The sequence below is a fragment of the Marmota marmota genome, unplaced genomic scaffold (assembly GCF_001458135.2).
Source record: "Marmota marmota marmota unplaced genomic scaffold, marMar, whole genome shotgun sequence".
NCBI lineage: Eukaryota > Metazoa > Chordata > Mammalia > Rodentia > Sciuridae > Marmota > Marmota marmota.
The window spans coordinates 4,413,903-4,429,275 of record NW_026000057.1 but is presented as its reverse complement, the minus strand read 5'-3'; the positions used below and the strand labels follow the sequence as shown (position 1 = coordinate 4,429,275).

Genomic DNA, 15,373 nt, shown 5'->3' with positions numbered 1-15,373 from the left:
TCTGCAGCTTTGGGTTATATGTTCTTGGAACTCTCCCTCTGCAGGCAGTGTGGTGTAAGAAGCCACAAAAAAAAAAAAAAAAAAAGAGCCAGATGGCTTCCCATTTTCAGCAACAAGCCCAGCCAACAGCCAACACCACCTGCCAGCCAGGTGAGCCATATCCAGATGTCCCAGCCCCTCGGCAACTCAAGGAGCCTCAGAAAGGCCCAGCTGAGCCCAGGTAACTCCAGAATCAGGAAGGAGAAAAAATGGTGGTGGTAGAGATTGTTTTAAACCACTAAGTTTTAGGATAATTTGTTCTACATCCATAGCCAACACTTTAACATAAGAAAATTGCCCCTTGGACCTGAAGCTCTTGAAGGTGATGTGGCCAGATGAGAACAATGACTAATGAGCTCCGTATTTGCATCTTGGGAGGAAGGTCGTCTTTTAGGAGGGTTGGGTATAAAGGAGGGCTATCTGTGCCCCCGTTGTGGGACAGCACATGTGTTTTCTTTCCAGAGCCTTCCTAGAACATGCTCATTCATGAACACACAGATTACCAACCAATGCCTCAGGATTGAAGCTGGGGACAGAGTTGCCTAGTCCAGGGTGCAGAAGGAGCTATGCCCAATGAGCTAAAGTAGGCTGTTGAAATAGACACTCAGTCTTTTTAAGAAAATGTTTTTTGTTGTTGAACTGGGGTGTCATGAATGCCTTGCTGTCCTTGGAAAGTTACTGAATTCATTTCTTATTAAATTATTGTGAGGACCAAATGTGAAAGACCTACGCTAATTTACCAGTATCCTACCTCTCTGAAATAGGTGCAAGATAACTAAATATCCTTTCTGAATTTCTGGTCAACCCTAATGTTTTGACACTATTTAGATCCCTGGAACCATTGCTAAATCAAAGTGAATTTCATAAAGAGAGGAGATCAGATGGACAGTGTCCGTCCATGAAGGTTTCTTTCTGACATCCCCTGAGAAAAAAGGTAACAGCTGTTCTTCAAACTCTGCTGGTAATATTTTTCTTTCCAGCCTCACCTTTGGCAAAGGCAAGATGTCTGGTACTTGTGGAGAAACACAAGTCTTTCCATCAAGTGTGAATGGTTGGGAAGTCCCGGATCCATTTACATCTGATAGGGAGGCTCTGTCCTGCTCTAGGGCTTATGTTTTCCCAAAGATGTATTCAACCAGACTCTCTAAACGTTCTTGCTTTGGATTAATTTCTATGGCAGATTTGCCAGACTGCTGAGTTTTCAGCAGACCAAATATACTCCCCATTCACCTAAGCAACTGAACAGAGTTCCAACTTGTTTTTTTGAGCCCCAGTTTTGAAAAGTAAACTTCTAGGGTGGTTTAGAGAGGAAAGAGAGGGCTGCAGTTCTTTTTTATTGCAAAAGCCACAAACCCAACATTACTTCTTTTCAAAGAGTTAGAGGAGATGAGGCTGAGACACTGAGGAGGGGAGAATGTCTATTCCAGCGGGTTCCTCAAGGCAACAGAGGAAGCTTGGTGGCCACAGGAGTCTAGTTAATGAGCAGGTTATACAATATTCATTGTGTCAAGTTTAACTCTTCAAACAGAACGTCTAATTGCAAAAAGGAAAAAAAAGGAGCTAAATTACAGATGTTAAGACAACAAAGCTGGGTGAGAACTCCCTTTGTTGATCAGCCGGGCCTCTCGCTGCCTCCTCCGCTGGCTGCGTGCTGACAGGAGGCGCCGTGAATCCCCATCCTCATCAGGAATTCTCATTAGTCCTGTTTTGACTGAGCCGCTCTGCAGAGTGGAAGGAGGCCACTGGGAGCCCCGCCACAAGAGTCCTTTCAGAGGACTGCTTTCCTGCTACCTCTGAAGGAGAGACCCTGTTGTATTCCGCTTGAACCAAAACAAACCTGTTCTCCCCAATCTTCCTGACGTGAACAGTCTCCCCACCGTCGCTCCTGGCAATGGCATCCGAGGCTGGCTCACTGAAGGACACTTCTGTTCGCTTGTGGCAATGCTGAGTATGCAGGTAGCAAAGGCCAGCAGCCAGGGCCATGCCCAGGGTGGCTGACAGACAGAGTAAGGTGCCCAGCTGCGGCGTGCTGAGCTGGATCCCCAAAGGGGCACTGGCGCCCTTCTGCCCGACTGCAGGCCTCACAGTCTTGCTAGGGTGTCCCACACCACCTTCTCCCTCCCCTGTCCCCATTCTGGGATCCCTGTGCTCTGACTCAGGTACAAATTTGGCAGAGGGCCTTGATGCCTGGCCACCAGCCACTTGATGCTGGGAAGCACTAGAGATGTGAAAGTCAGGGGTTGTGTTGGATTCCCCCACCCCCCTCCCAGTGGACGCTTCAGAAGACCAGAGACTTCGGGGCTGGGTAAGGTGGCCAGTGTACAGAGCAAGCCTCACTGGTGACCTATTAGAGGCTGTCATCTCATCCTAGAAAAGAAAAGATAAGTTAAAGGAGCTGACCTTCCCCCCAATTTGCCAATAAACTTTACCACTAATTTGTGTTCCTTTTAGGCCCAACCTCTTGCCTATTCCTAAAAGAGCTGAAAGTAAAATGCCCAAGTAGATAACTCTGCATTTGTTATCAATGGGGACAGAGCAGCTAATGGAAACCCCACGCAGAGTGTGGAGGCCAGTTACTAGAACAAGCTTCGGATCCTCTAAGAGGTTTCCAAGCCCACAGGAGAACTGCATCATTCCTGGTGCTGAAGGCTTTGAGTATGTTTTTTGATGGCAGGACCCAGGCAGCAGGGACCGTTTAATCTTGCTGAAGGTTCTAATAAATTCAAGCAAGAATATTATACTATGTTTTATTTTGTGTTCCTTCTAAGGCTTCAAAGGAAGAGTAAATCAGGGGGCATGTATATTTTATATTGCCCATTGATCTACCCTCTAAGCCATCCATGTTGTTTCCAGGCTCGTGTTATGAAGGAGAAGTGGAGGGGGAGAGAAAAGGAATTATTAACCACAGCTAAGTGGGCAAACAAATCTCTAAAACCATCCATTTCTACAATTGCTGATAACTTCAGAGATACTGCATAGAAAGCCATGGCTGGTATTGATCAGTACCAAGACACTTCGTATATATCATATCCTTGCCTTCTCTCTTCAGCCGCTAGTCTGGTAGCTCTGTTTTCCTGGAACTTCCCACTCAGGGATCAAAATACCAACCTTGACCCCCACTCACCCTTGAAGCTCTTACCTGTTCATCCCTATCCAAGGGCAGGCACGTTTCCAAGGAATGAAAGCTTGGATCATCCTGAGTCCTAAAGGGAAGAATGCGGGGGCTGAGAAGGGGTCATTAAGTATTTGGATGAAAAAGCAGTATCTCCTACCATTGTTTTAAATGCTGATGGTTTCAGATTTCCCTGGGATAACTCCTGAGTTTGGGGTGAGAAGACAGAAGGGAAAGTGAGGGGTGGGGTGAGTGAGAATAGTAGTAAAGAACTCACCAAGAACTATAATTTATTATTTTACATAATATTTATATATCATACCATAAATATATTTAAATATTAAATGATTTTATTTTACTTATAGCAGCCTCTCAGAGATCTCACCCGTCCAAGAAAGGAGGTTTCCCTGGGTGATTATCATACCCAGCTCTTCTGACCAGTAGCCTTGCTACAATAAGGGTTTTTGCACACTTATAAATAAATATGGCTGAGATTTTTTTTCATCAGACTCCAAGTGCCACAATATTTAGCCTCATCTCACCACCTGTACCAAATGACCCATGTGTTTTGGTTTGGATAGGAGGTGTCCACCAATAAGCTCATGTTAGATGATGCAGGAATGTCCAGAGGTAAAATGATTAGACTTTGAGAGCTGTAACCTAATCACTACATTAATCCTTGAACGGACTAACTAGGTGGCAATGATTGGCAGACGGGGCATGGCTGGAGGAAGTAGGTCACGGGCTGGCGGGGAGTGTGCGTTTGGAGTTTGTGTTTCCTTCCTGGCCCCTCTTCCCTTCCTGGCTGTCATAAGCTCAGCACTCTCCTTTGCCATGCCCTTCCACCATGGTACTCTGCCTAGAGCAATGGAATCAGCTGACCATGGACTAAACCTCTTAAATCATGAACCCAGAACAAACTTTTCCTCCTCTAAGTTGTTCTTGTCAAGTATTTTGGTCACAAAGATGAAGAGCTGATTAACGCACAACTCCATCACCCATTACCTATGGTGGCTGCTCAGGCTGGAAGCAAAGCCCCCTGAGGAGAACCTCTTGAGGGCCACAAGCCGCTCCAGCCCATGGAAATCCAGGGATGGTTCTAGGATTCGATTGCTGTCTCCCCTGGGTTGCTGGCCATCGCTGCTTGCAGTAGCGATATGTGACGGTGATTGGGTCAGAGTCTCTGTGTCCCCAGGCAACTTTGTCACCCCGATACTAGCAGGGACAGGATGTGAACTGTCCTCTTCTGAAGCTCCTGTAAAAACAACAGCAACACCTTTGTGCCATCGCTAAAGTGTGATGGGGCACTGGGTGCTGAGCCCAGGCCTGAAGACACCACAGAGACGGTGAGAGCATTTTCCCCATATTGATTTGTACAAATGTCTACAAAAACAGGGCAGATAGTGGATACTCTAATGTGCCTTAAGAATGGTTATTAAATGTGAGGCACTCAAAAATGTCAACAGGAAGATGATCTGCTCAGTAACATAACCTCCTAACCACGTAGCAAAGCACTAATTTCTCACATCTCTTTAGGGAGGAAGTCACTGGCTCTTCTGGACTTGTAAGTTCTTAACTGAATAGACAGGGAATAGAGAAGCCACTGGACCACTGTATTTTTGTTTTCACCTCTGCCAGAAACTCTAGCTAGAAGAAAAGTAGAATCCACAAATCAGATGTCTTAAAACCCTAGATTTTTTGCCATGTGTCTTTTGCCATATATTATTAACACTCTAAATTTCCCTGGTGATGATAATGACTTGAGTGTCTGTTATGGGCAGAGGCGAGACCACTGACCTCCACTGCCCTCCACCAGCTGATTTCCCATCTGTGACAGTCTAACACAGGGCTCAGAGCATTAGAAATAGCTGCAAACAGGGCAGCAAGCAAGCAAGGGCTCCTTCTGGAGTCAGATTATGATCTGGGCTCCATGTTCCTCTCTGCTAACTCCTAGCTTTGGGCAAGTCTTCCCAGAGCATTAGGTTTATTTGCAAAATGGGGCCAATAACAGAACCCATGGTTCAGAACTGTTGAGGGACGACATAAAATAATTGAAGCACTGTGGTTGGCACACAAGCAGCACTGAGTAAGGGGTAACCACAGTCATGGTTTAGATGATAGGGTTGGCGTAGACCAAAACAGTGTTGGCAGAGTTCATCTGGCCAGTGTTTGGTGCCCCTTTTTTCCCAATGTTTTCATCATTCAAAAACACTGAGGAGAAGAACAAAGTAGTATAACCCAGGCACATACAGCAACGGACAGTTTGGAATTCCTGCCTGAACTCAAATTGCACTCAGATGTTGTGGACAGACCCAATGCATGCTGGGAGTTTTTCTGGTGTCTGGGCATGCAGAATTGAGGCAGACTCGTGATTATTGTCCCTTAACTCAAAATCTAGGAGGTGAGATTCTACATGCTCAACTTACGAAGTATAAATGTGAAGAGGACTTCAATTCCAGAGCTAGGGAAGCAATTACTTTTGCTGCTATGGTCTGAAGTGTGTTCCCCCAAATTCATGTGTTGAAACCTAACCTCAATGTAGTGGTGGGTCTTGAAGAAGGTGATTAGCTCATGAAGGCAGCACCTTCACGAATGGAATTAGTTCCCTTACAAAGAGGCCTGCGGGGCTTTGTTTACCCCTTCCATCATGTGAGGACACATAGAAGGCGCCATCTATAAGGCTTCTGCTGGTACCCTGATCTTGAACTTCCAGCCTCCAGAATTGTGAGCAGTGAATTTCTGTTGCTTAGAAATAACCCAGTCAAAGATATCTTCTGACAGCCACCTACATGGAGAAAGACACTAGTCTACCAAGAAGTATGAGAAAAACTTTTGTCACAGAGATATTTGAGCTGGGTCCTGCTAGCAATGTAGATCATCATGAGGAACCGCCCATGTTGAGGGAATCCCAGAGGGAAAGCTTGAAGCAGAAGAGTCAATCATCCCCAGGGGTGCAGTGGGACCCCAAAATGTCCTGAGGGTCTGTGGCAAATATGTTTGAGAAACACAATGTACTATTTTTCCAATTTCAACAAGTCTTCATTGACATATAACTACTGAAGTCTTCTTATAGTTAAGAAATCTATTTCATTTTATTAGATGACCCTCCAGCACGTGGGCACACATACACACACACACACACACACACACACACACACATACACCCATGCTCCTTCTTCCTTTGGGAATCACTAGGGTTTGTGTAGAAGAATGGGCAGGAAGGCACAGTCAGAAGGGGAGGAACACGGCTGGTATAATGAGAAGTTTCCCCCCTTAAGCGGCTCAGACTAGCATCTGCGACCCCAGGAAGGACCAGCCTAGTGGGACAGGCAGGTATCAGAGAGACAGAGCATTCAATGTGACGCTTCCTCCTGATGACTCTCTTTTATTCATGTCCATATTAAAACAAACATGGTTGTGCTTGGGGCTAGATGCAGCATTTTCCTGGTTTATAAAGTAAAACATGAGACTTCCGCCATGTTGGTTCTGCAGGGTGTTCCCTGGGCCACCTCTCAGACCCTGAGTTCTTCACTCTGCTTCCAAGAGTGTGTTGGCAGAAAACTGGAGGAGCTGTTCTGGGGCAAGAGTAGAAAACAAAGTTTTGGGGACAGGGACAGAAAAGGGAGGGTGGCCCTTGATTGTCCCTGTGCCTGGGTCAGCTACCCTGAGCACAGGCAGGGATTTGGATGGATTTTGACTTTAATGTATCAACTAAGAATTTTAAGGAAAGAATCAAGAACAAAGGAAACTGGGATTGAATGGGTTAAGGATGGAAACTTCTGTGGAGGCGATTGGGTGTTTTCATGAGAGCGTCTGCTCAGCACCCTTAACTAGAAATAGATAATGAGAAGCGGCTCCATGTCACAGGATGCTAGGGAGGTCAGGCCTTCTCTGTCTGGTTAGGGGTTTTTGGTCGTTTGTTTTGTTTCTTTTTTTTCAGAAGTTCATGGGCCAATGGAGGATAAAATCATGCCATAAACCAAGGGAAAAGTTGATTCCTATTGAAATAGTCTCTTATTCTTCATTCTGTTCTCCAACCCAGGCTGCAAAGAGCCATCTGCCTACCATGGAAAGTAACAATAAAAACTGGATGAGGTTTTTTTTTTTTTTTTTTTAAAAAAAAAAAAAGAAAGAAAGAAAGAAAGAAAAATAGCTCATTTCTTCTTGGTGCTCCCTGTGTAGCTTCAGGGGACTAAGGAAATCCTATGCTGACCAGCAAAGATGAAGGTAGAAGGGTCTTGTCATCTTTTGGTTTTGCAATGCAGCCCTAACTGTCCCCCCACAGCCCCACACACCAGGGTTTATCTAAATTTGTTGGGTTGAGCCAGAGGAAGTGTGTTGGGTTGAGCCAATGAAGCAACCACGAGCAGCCCCCCCCTCTCACCACCCAGTTATCGCGTTCCATTCCTGGGATGGGCTGCAGCCACTAGAGGCAGGTGTTTATCGCTTGTTTTGCAGGGACAGGAAACTGGCAGTAGTCACTTGTAAGTGAAAATAGATCACTGTAAATAACGACGGCAACCAGATTGTAAGCACAGTGGTCAGCTGTACCTGTGGCTGTCCCTTCAGAGTCATCCAGCCTTCGCCCAGGGGTTGGCACCAGCGTCCCCAGCACAGCACGGTGGTGGTCATCAGAGAGGGCACTGCTAAGTGTCTGTTGTGACACAACAGCTGATTCAATCCTTGCCCAGTAAACAAAATACGACTGGACTACTGATAAACTGTGGGAAAAGAGCAGAGTGAGTCATGATTTAGTTTCCCCTAAATAATACCCTGGTCCATCCGAATAGCAAGTTGACAACATGCTGGACACTAAACCTAAATGTTTGGAAGAACTCGAGAGAGATTGTTTTCTTTTTAAGTGACTTCATTGTTGGATAAAACGAAAACTCAACAGTTGTAAGTAGTTAGACTAGGAGAGAGTATCTACAATTGACAACCCCCTCCTAATAAATATAGGCATCAAAAATCTCTTTTGGGGGCTGGTAAATCTCTGGCTGAGCAGGTATGAAGTCCTGGTTTCCCTATCTAGCACAGGTGGGGAAGAGTTCTTTTTTTTTTAAATATTTTTTTTTAAAGAGAGAGTGAGAGAGAGAATTTTTTAATATTTATTTTTTAGTTCTCGGCAGACACAACATCTTTGTTTGTATGTGGTGCTGAGGATCGAACCCGGGCCGCACGCATACCAGGGGAGCGTGCTACCGCTTGATCCACATCCCCAGCCCCAAGAAGAGTTCATTTTGACTAACAGGTGTTTTCTTGAACTGTTTCGACCCAAGTAAAAGATTGCATCTTCAGCTTTATTTTTAACCCCCACTGAGATACTACTAATTACATCATTAATTATGTTTTCAAAATTCTATTGTACACTGGTAAGATTCTATTGTAATTGTAGATTCTATTGAAGGTTAGAGAGAAATCATTACTATTCAAAATAGCATTTGGAACACACAATGCCTTTCTTCAGTGCAAATCACTTTCACAAACATTATGCCATTTATTTATCCTTCCAAAATTTTCAGGGAGGTAGGTATTCTTGGCGAGTATCATTTTTCCCACTTTACGTTTTCCAAGGGCAGTCACAGCAGGACCGTGTGACTCATGCAGCTGAGGTCTCCCAGAGAGAGAAGGAACAACTGGGAGTCCTGGAACAGGCCTCGGTCACCAGTGCGTGGCAGGGATTCCAGGAGGGGAGAGTACAAGGTGACTGTGGGGATGACTTCTGACCCAGTGACGGGGCTCCTTTTCCTGTCACGTGGAGGCAACAGCTTTTAAACCACTTCCTGTGAGCACAGGGCAACTGTGGTGGTGAACCCCAAAATAAGAACGGAGGGGCTTTGCGAGGGAAAAGCCACTGGAGAGATTGAGGGAGTTCAAGTGGCAGAATCCCCTCCCCCACATAAGAACTGAGGCCAGGACAGAGGCTGTTACACCCAGCATCCAGCAGGCCCCTGCCTGACCACATGGCAGCCCTGTGAGGGCGCAGTGTTCTCTTCCTGCTGTCCTGGCCTCCAGGAAGGGATGGAGGAGGGACAGCATGGGGTGGGCCATGACCCTTGTCTCTGGCTCCCAGGGCAGAGGGCAAACATGGTGGAGAGGCCTCCACCCTTGGGTGCAGTCTCCCTTCTGTATTTCCAAGGATGTGGGGGAAAGAAACTCAGGGACACACTCCCCTTTCCCGAAGGATGAAAAATTCTTTCTTGGTAAATGGCAGAATCTCAAAGGAATGATAAATAAGTATTTCATTTGGAGGAATGAAGATAAGTTATGAAGCTTACTCTTACTGGAACTGCCCTAAGTACTCTGCATGCATTGCTTTTCCTCCTTACACAACCCTAGGAGGTGGATGGTATAATTAGGATGCCCTCCATTGATTTTCTTAATTGATTTTCATTTTATTTATTTATTTACTTGTGACGTCACCCAGACTGGACTCAAGCCGTCCTGTGCCTCAGCTCCCAGGGTACCAGGACTAAGGGATGTGCCACCACACTAGGCTCATTCTGCCCATTTGGTAGAGAACATGCCAAGGCACAGAGACTGCAGTGGCTCTCCCTGGTCCAGGGAAGTGTCCATTTGTCCATCTGCCTCCGTCTCTCTCTGTCCCTCCTCTCCTATCACCAGCTCTTTTGTTCTCTAGTCAGAATTTCCTGGAGAGAAATTCTGGAAAAGGTTGGCTAAGGTTCACCTGCAGCTCGGGGGAGGGAAAGAACACCCCCCAGGACTGTGGATAATGGTGAAGGGAAGGTCTGGGGCCAAAGCCCTGTTTAGTGGCCCTCTGCATAGGCTGTCCGGATTAGGCAGCCGCAGGGACCCTGTCATTGTTCTAAGGTGGCTACATATGGCAAAGGGGACCGAGGATATGAAAGACTCAGAGACCAAGAAACAGCACCTCCCTGACTTACAGGAACCTGATGTCCCCCACAGGCTCAGCAGGGGCCTTCCACACGAAGGAGAGGTTTCTCTTCGGGGACTTGTCAGAGTGGGTGACTGCGTCCGCCTCTTCAAAGCAAGTGATCAGTTGGGAACGAGGAGGAATGAGGACAAAAGTGCCAGCCGTCTGATGATCAGACACCCTCCGAGCCTGCAGCAGGAACCCCATGAAATCCAGACTGCTCCTCACGGTCACTGCCACAGAGAACACTCCGCTCAGCTCCCGTGGTGGGTGATGGGGGTGTTTTCAAAGCTAAGAGTGGAAGACCTGTCACCCTCTCCCAGAAAGTGAGCACACCATTAGGAGGAAAAACAGTCCAAGTCCTATTTCACACCAAAATAAAGACTGTTTGGACCAAAGGTATATAAAAATTAAATTAAAAACTAGAAACAATTTTTTTTTTTACACATCAGAAATAAGTATACCTCTCTAAGCAAAACCCATTTGCCAAAAGGAAAAGATGAGTAAAGTTTACTATATTTAAAAAATATGGATGGAGATGAAATCAAAATACAGATAATAAACTAAGTCTTTATAACATTTAAAACAGACAATGGCATAGAATTAAGGTGAATCAGTACAAAGATGATCCCTCCCCAAATAACGAAAGGACACTAATAGAAAATAAAACAAACTGGGTCATAATTTTAAAAGCAGTTGTAAATGAGTTACTATTTTGTATCTATCATATTAGCAAATATTAAAATATGAATATGACTAGTATCGGTAGCACTGTGGAAAAATGAGGATATTCATTCTCTAGTATTGGACTTAAAAACTGTGTAACATCTTCTGTATTTAAAACCCAATTCCTATGATATATCCTACAACATCGATGGACCCTGAAAAAATAATATGGGCAATAAGTCAGATGCAAAATGACATATAAATCCATGTAGGCGAGATACCTAGAGTAAACAAACTGTTAGAAAGAGGTGAGCAGAGGCTGTGTGTGGCAAGAGGGTGCCAGGGATTGAACCCAGGGTCTCATACATTCTTAGCACATGCTATAAAACTGAGCTACACACACCCTCATCCCTGTATTTTATTTTTAATTTTTTTTCATATTTTTATTGGTGCATTATAGTTGTGTATAATGGTGGAATTCATCACCACATATTCATGCATGCACACAATATAACCATATAATTTGGCCAATATCATTCCCTACTGAATTTTATTTTTAAAGATTTTTATCATATATATTTAAGGTATATAACATGATGTTTTGGTACACATTGCAAAATGGTGACCATAGTCAACCAAATCAACACACCCATAATCTCACAAGTGTTAACTGATGGGTGAGTTTTAGTTTTAAATAATGAGAATAATTATATTTTTCACAACCAATACAATATTGGGGTACCATATTTCCATCTATGATATTTATCTTATGATAAGGACAAGATCGCGTTTTATAATAACATTACTTTGTTCTCTTTTCAAGATTGCTACTAATACAGAGATTCGTTATCCTGTGGTTTCCATGACACAAAAATTTCATGCTTAGTGTTGGCCACATAATTGCTTCTTAGGAATAAGCCAAACTTCAGTTCAGGAGGTTCCTGCCTGGGGTAAACACAACTGGGAGGACCCCCCAGGGCTCCGGGGCTCCTAGAGTGTCTCCAATCCTCCCATACCTACCTGGAATCTTGTCACCTGGTGAGTAGGACCTGCTGGTGTGGATGGTGAGGTGGTGGGAGCTGGAACGCTGGGGCTGGGCTTGGATGTGTCTGGGCTGCATGTCCTCACACGCCACGGCACTGGCCCCATGGGAGAAGGCAGATGAGCAGGAAGTCAGGAAGAGGGAGGCACAAGCCCAGCCTGCGAAGGTAGCTGGGACCTTCATCCTGCCCTTCCCTATTTAGTGACAAACAAGGGCTTCAGTCCAAATGCTATTTAAGAAAATGATACAAGTCTTTTTGAATGTGACTGACCTGAATCCCTCACTCCCTTTGTACCTGGGATGCTTTTAGTGCTGCCTCCTCAAGGTCAAAATCAAACAGACATGCCAGGCTACAGGAAATGTTTCATTTCCAAACACTTAAAAAAACCACTTTTCTTCTTGTAACTTTGTCATAAGACCAAATTGCCTTTTTTTAGAAAAAAAAAAAAAAACATTGATTATTAAGTCAAAGAAATAATACCTGAAAATGTCTGGATCCTGAAGTGAACTCCTTGCAATCTGTCTATATCCAAGGGCAGGGTGGGGGTACTAAGTTATTGTTGAGGCAGACCCCCCCACAACGTTCCAATAAGGGCAAGCGAATGACAGACATATGGGGACTTGAATTAGCGTCTTACCTCTACAATCACAAACTACAGAGTTAAATGCTACAAAATTTCTACCAAATATCAATTATTTAGAAGCAGTTAAGTTTGCAATGCTTTGATGATTCACTTTCCCTTTCTCCTGTCCTTTTTTAGTTATTTCACTACTTTCAGCAAAGAAGATGAGCAGAGAGATCACACCCAAGATGACTCATCCTGTACCTTGTTTAATACGTCTGCAAAGCCTTTGACTCAGGGGTAGAACACAATGATGGGATTTGACAGCACCAATACAGTAAATTTCATTTTTGTTTACCACCTCAGATGCCCACCCATAGACAGAATGAGAAATACACAATATAAAGAAGTTGCACCTAAAACTAAGGTTAAAGAGAGCAAAGCAGGCAGATAAGAGCTCTCTGAATTAAATATTCAGGACTTTGGGGTATTTTTAAAAATAGTTCTATGTTCTTATTTTTTGATAGTGTTATACCTAGGCATTTTAAAGTTTAATACTTTGATCTGTGGTACAACAGAAGTCAAAGTCTTCCCCTTTAAAAAGTTGGTTTTTGAAAGGTAAAAATAAAATCCCCCAAATTTAGTGAAACTAGGTATAAAAACAGTAGGACAATCCACACAACCCAAAGGCCAGGTCATCCACCCGTCTTACCCTCCCACAACCATCACCGCCACCACCAGCCGCAGAGAGAGGGGAATATGATCTAACAGATCCCTAGGCTTGTCTCAAGAGTCCTTCAGACAAGGTCTTTCTCTTCTGGATTTGTTTTCCAAGGGGCACAGGTTAAAACCCTGTCCCACGCAATGCCATGTTTGCTGCTTCCTCTAACTGGGAGAGAATGACCATGAGTTGAGAAGCACACTCTCATCACAGGCTTCCCAGGCCCTGTTCTTTCACAGGGGTCCCTAGAAAGTGCCCCTGACCCCTTGTTGGTGGCAGAAGGTGGTGTCCCTCCCAAAGGCAGATCACACACGGGGGCTAGGGAGGAAGGGAGCGAGTATGACATCCCTTCCACAGCCACAGTCACAAATCTCACCCCTCCCAACCTCAGCTAGTGGGGTCTTTCCCACCAGCGCCCATCTATCTGAACCCCCCAAAACCATCCACTTACCTAGGGAGACGCTTTCCTTCAGGCTTGATGGAGCAGTTTCCCCCCTCAGAGTTGCAAAGTCACACTCTTTAAACAAAAGTCCTTTCTTCTCCTTCAGCCATGTCTCTAATGAGGAGGATAACAGCTGTTACCACTAATCCTCAGCATCTACAGGAAGCATCCCTCAGGGTCCAAATTCAGCCTAAATCATATTAGTTGTCCCTAAAGCCATGATCTCACACACAGTTTCCAGCCACATCTTCGTTCAAGCCTGTGTGAAAGACTAGAAAAATCTGGGACTGGTTTTGTACATGACAGGCATCCATATCCTGGGACGAAGCCGGATGTCTCCAACTTGGACTCCCTGCCAAGGGGAAGATGCTTGATTCAAACACTTCTTAGCATTCTCTGCTTCCTCAGTCAATATGGGCTGAAGAAATTAGCCCCGGTGAAGTGGGATTGACACCCCAGAGCAGTGTTTGGTATTAAAAAAAAAATCACATAGTACATTCTTTCCCATATTGATGGCACTGAAGTTGGATTTCACAAACTTGCTGTGCATTTAAAAATCACACAGAACATTTGCTAATAGCACAGAGCCTATAGGTAGCTTTTAAAGTGGGGTCCTGAGAGTATAATATCAGCATCACCTGAAAACTTGCAAAGGTGACAATGGAAATAAAGAAAGTAGAATGGACTAAGGAGATCGTTTGTAGGCAGACTTAGTGGGGTTTGGTAGCTGACTAAATGCAGAGAGTCCAAAAGGTAATTCTAGAATTGATGGTGCAGAGAGATATGAGCTGGGGACTCCAGAGAAAGCAATGGTCTGATCACTAAGCCTAGTCTCTACATCAGAAAATTTGAGACTCTCTACCCTACAAACACTAAGGGAAGTGGACCTTCCTTGGCCTAGGACTCCAATAGCCACCCCCAGCCCCACTGAATTCCAACCAATCAAATTTGCTTCCTCTCAGCCTCTGTCGTAGGAGGATGGAGGGAATCTCAGTCTCCCATTGAGTCATGAGAAAATCTAGAAGACTTAAATTATTAGGCTGAGGGTCTTCCATTACTGCTATTCACCTACTTTTCCAAGCTCATTTGGCCTCTTGGAGGCTATTAATTCAACAGCTTCCATGCAAAAGAGGGGCTCAAATCTGTAGCAATGCAGAAGATTCCCCTGTGAGGTCCCCCACTGCGCTCCTCTGAGCACCTCACCCTGCTGCTGGGGGAGCATGGCTAACCTCTTCTCCACTCCCCTCTGCTCCAAATGTCTCCCCACCCTCCTTCCTCCTCAGCATCCCCCCTCCCACCTGGTCAACTGGAATAATCTACCTCTGAAACCTACCAACCCCTCTGCTTTGGCCTTAAAGCACAACTCCCCTGAGGTTGGGGTTCTCAAAGGCCCAACTACTAATTTAGAAAGGAGTGCAAAGATTCAAGAAAGCACACCTAAAACGCTGAATATGTCAGTTGACATTTCTGGTTAGAAACCAGGAGGACGCCTTCTACTAGACACGGCCCTCACTGCCTGTCACATCACAGCCTTCACTGAGCTGGCAGTGGATGGGGACAATACCTGGTCCCAGGGGAGGGCACTTTTGAGCAGAGTTAAACCAGACACTCCTTCTGGGAATCTGATGGAGAAAACATAGGGGAACTTTACATGAGCACTGCTCAAAAGAAATATAATGCAAGTCACATATTAAAATTTCCTAGTAACACTATGGGGAGGGAAAAAAAAGTGAAAAAAGAAAAAAAAAAGACTAAAACAAATGATGTTTATTTTAGGATATTTATTTAAATCAACATGTTAAAAATATTATCACTTCATATGCAATCAGCATAAAAAATGTGAGTGAGACATTTTGCATTCTTGTTTCCATAGTAAGTCTTTGATAGCCAGTG

General features: G+C 44.7%; 1 protein-coding gene across 1 annotated transcript; it reads right to left on the bottom strand.

Annotated features, from left to right (window-relative positions):
• Nucleotides 1-1,360: 1,360 nt before the first annotated feature.
• On the bottom strand, nt 1,361-13,780 carry Reeld1 (reeler domain containing 1). The gene is made up of 7 exons (XM_048813480.1): nt 13,490-13,780; nt 11,733-11,948; nt 10,057-10,279; nt 7,703-7,872; nt 4,157-4,406; nt 3,179-3,242; nt 1,361-2,406 (listed from the first exon to the last, which is right to left on the bottom strand). The coding sequence occupies exons 2-7, from the start codon at nt 11,935-11,937 to the stop codon at nt 1,723-1,725; spliced, it is 1,596 nt and encodes a 531-aa protein (XP_048669437.1). The 5' UTR covers nt 11,938-11,948; nt 13,490-13,780; the 3' UTR covers nt 1,361-1,722.
• Nucleotides 13,781-15,373: the final 1,593 nt, after the last annotated feature.

Bases quoted from the DNA above. Each gene is read 5' to 3' on its own strand.
- Reeld1 (XM_048813480.1), bottom strand. From the start codon at position 11,937: ATGAAGGTCCCAGCTACCTTCGCAGGCTGGGCTTGTGCCTCCCTCTTC. The intron at 10,280-11,732 runs GTAGGTATGGGA...TCTCTGTGGCAG, and splicing joins ACCAGGTGACAAGATTCCAG to TGACCGTGAGGAGCAGTCTG. The intron at 3,243-4,156 runs GTAATGGGTGAT...TCTTCCCTTTAG, and splicing joins AGCCTGAGCAGCCACCATAG to GACTCAGGATGATCCAAGCT.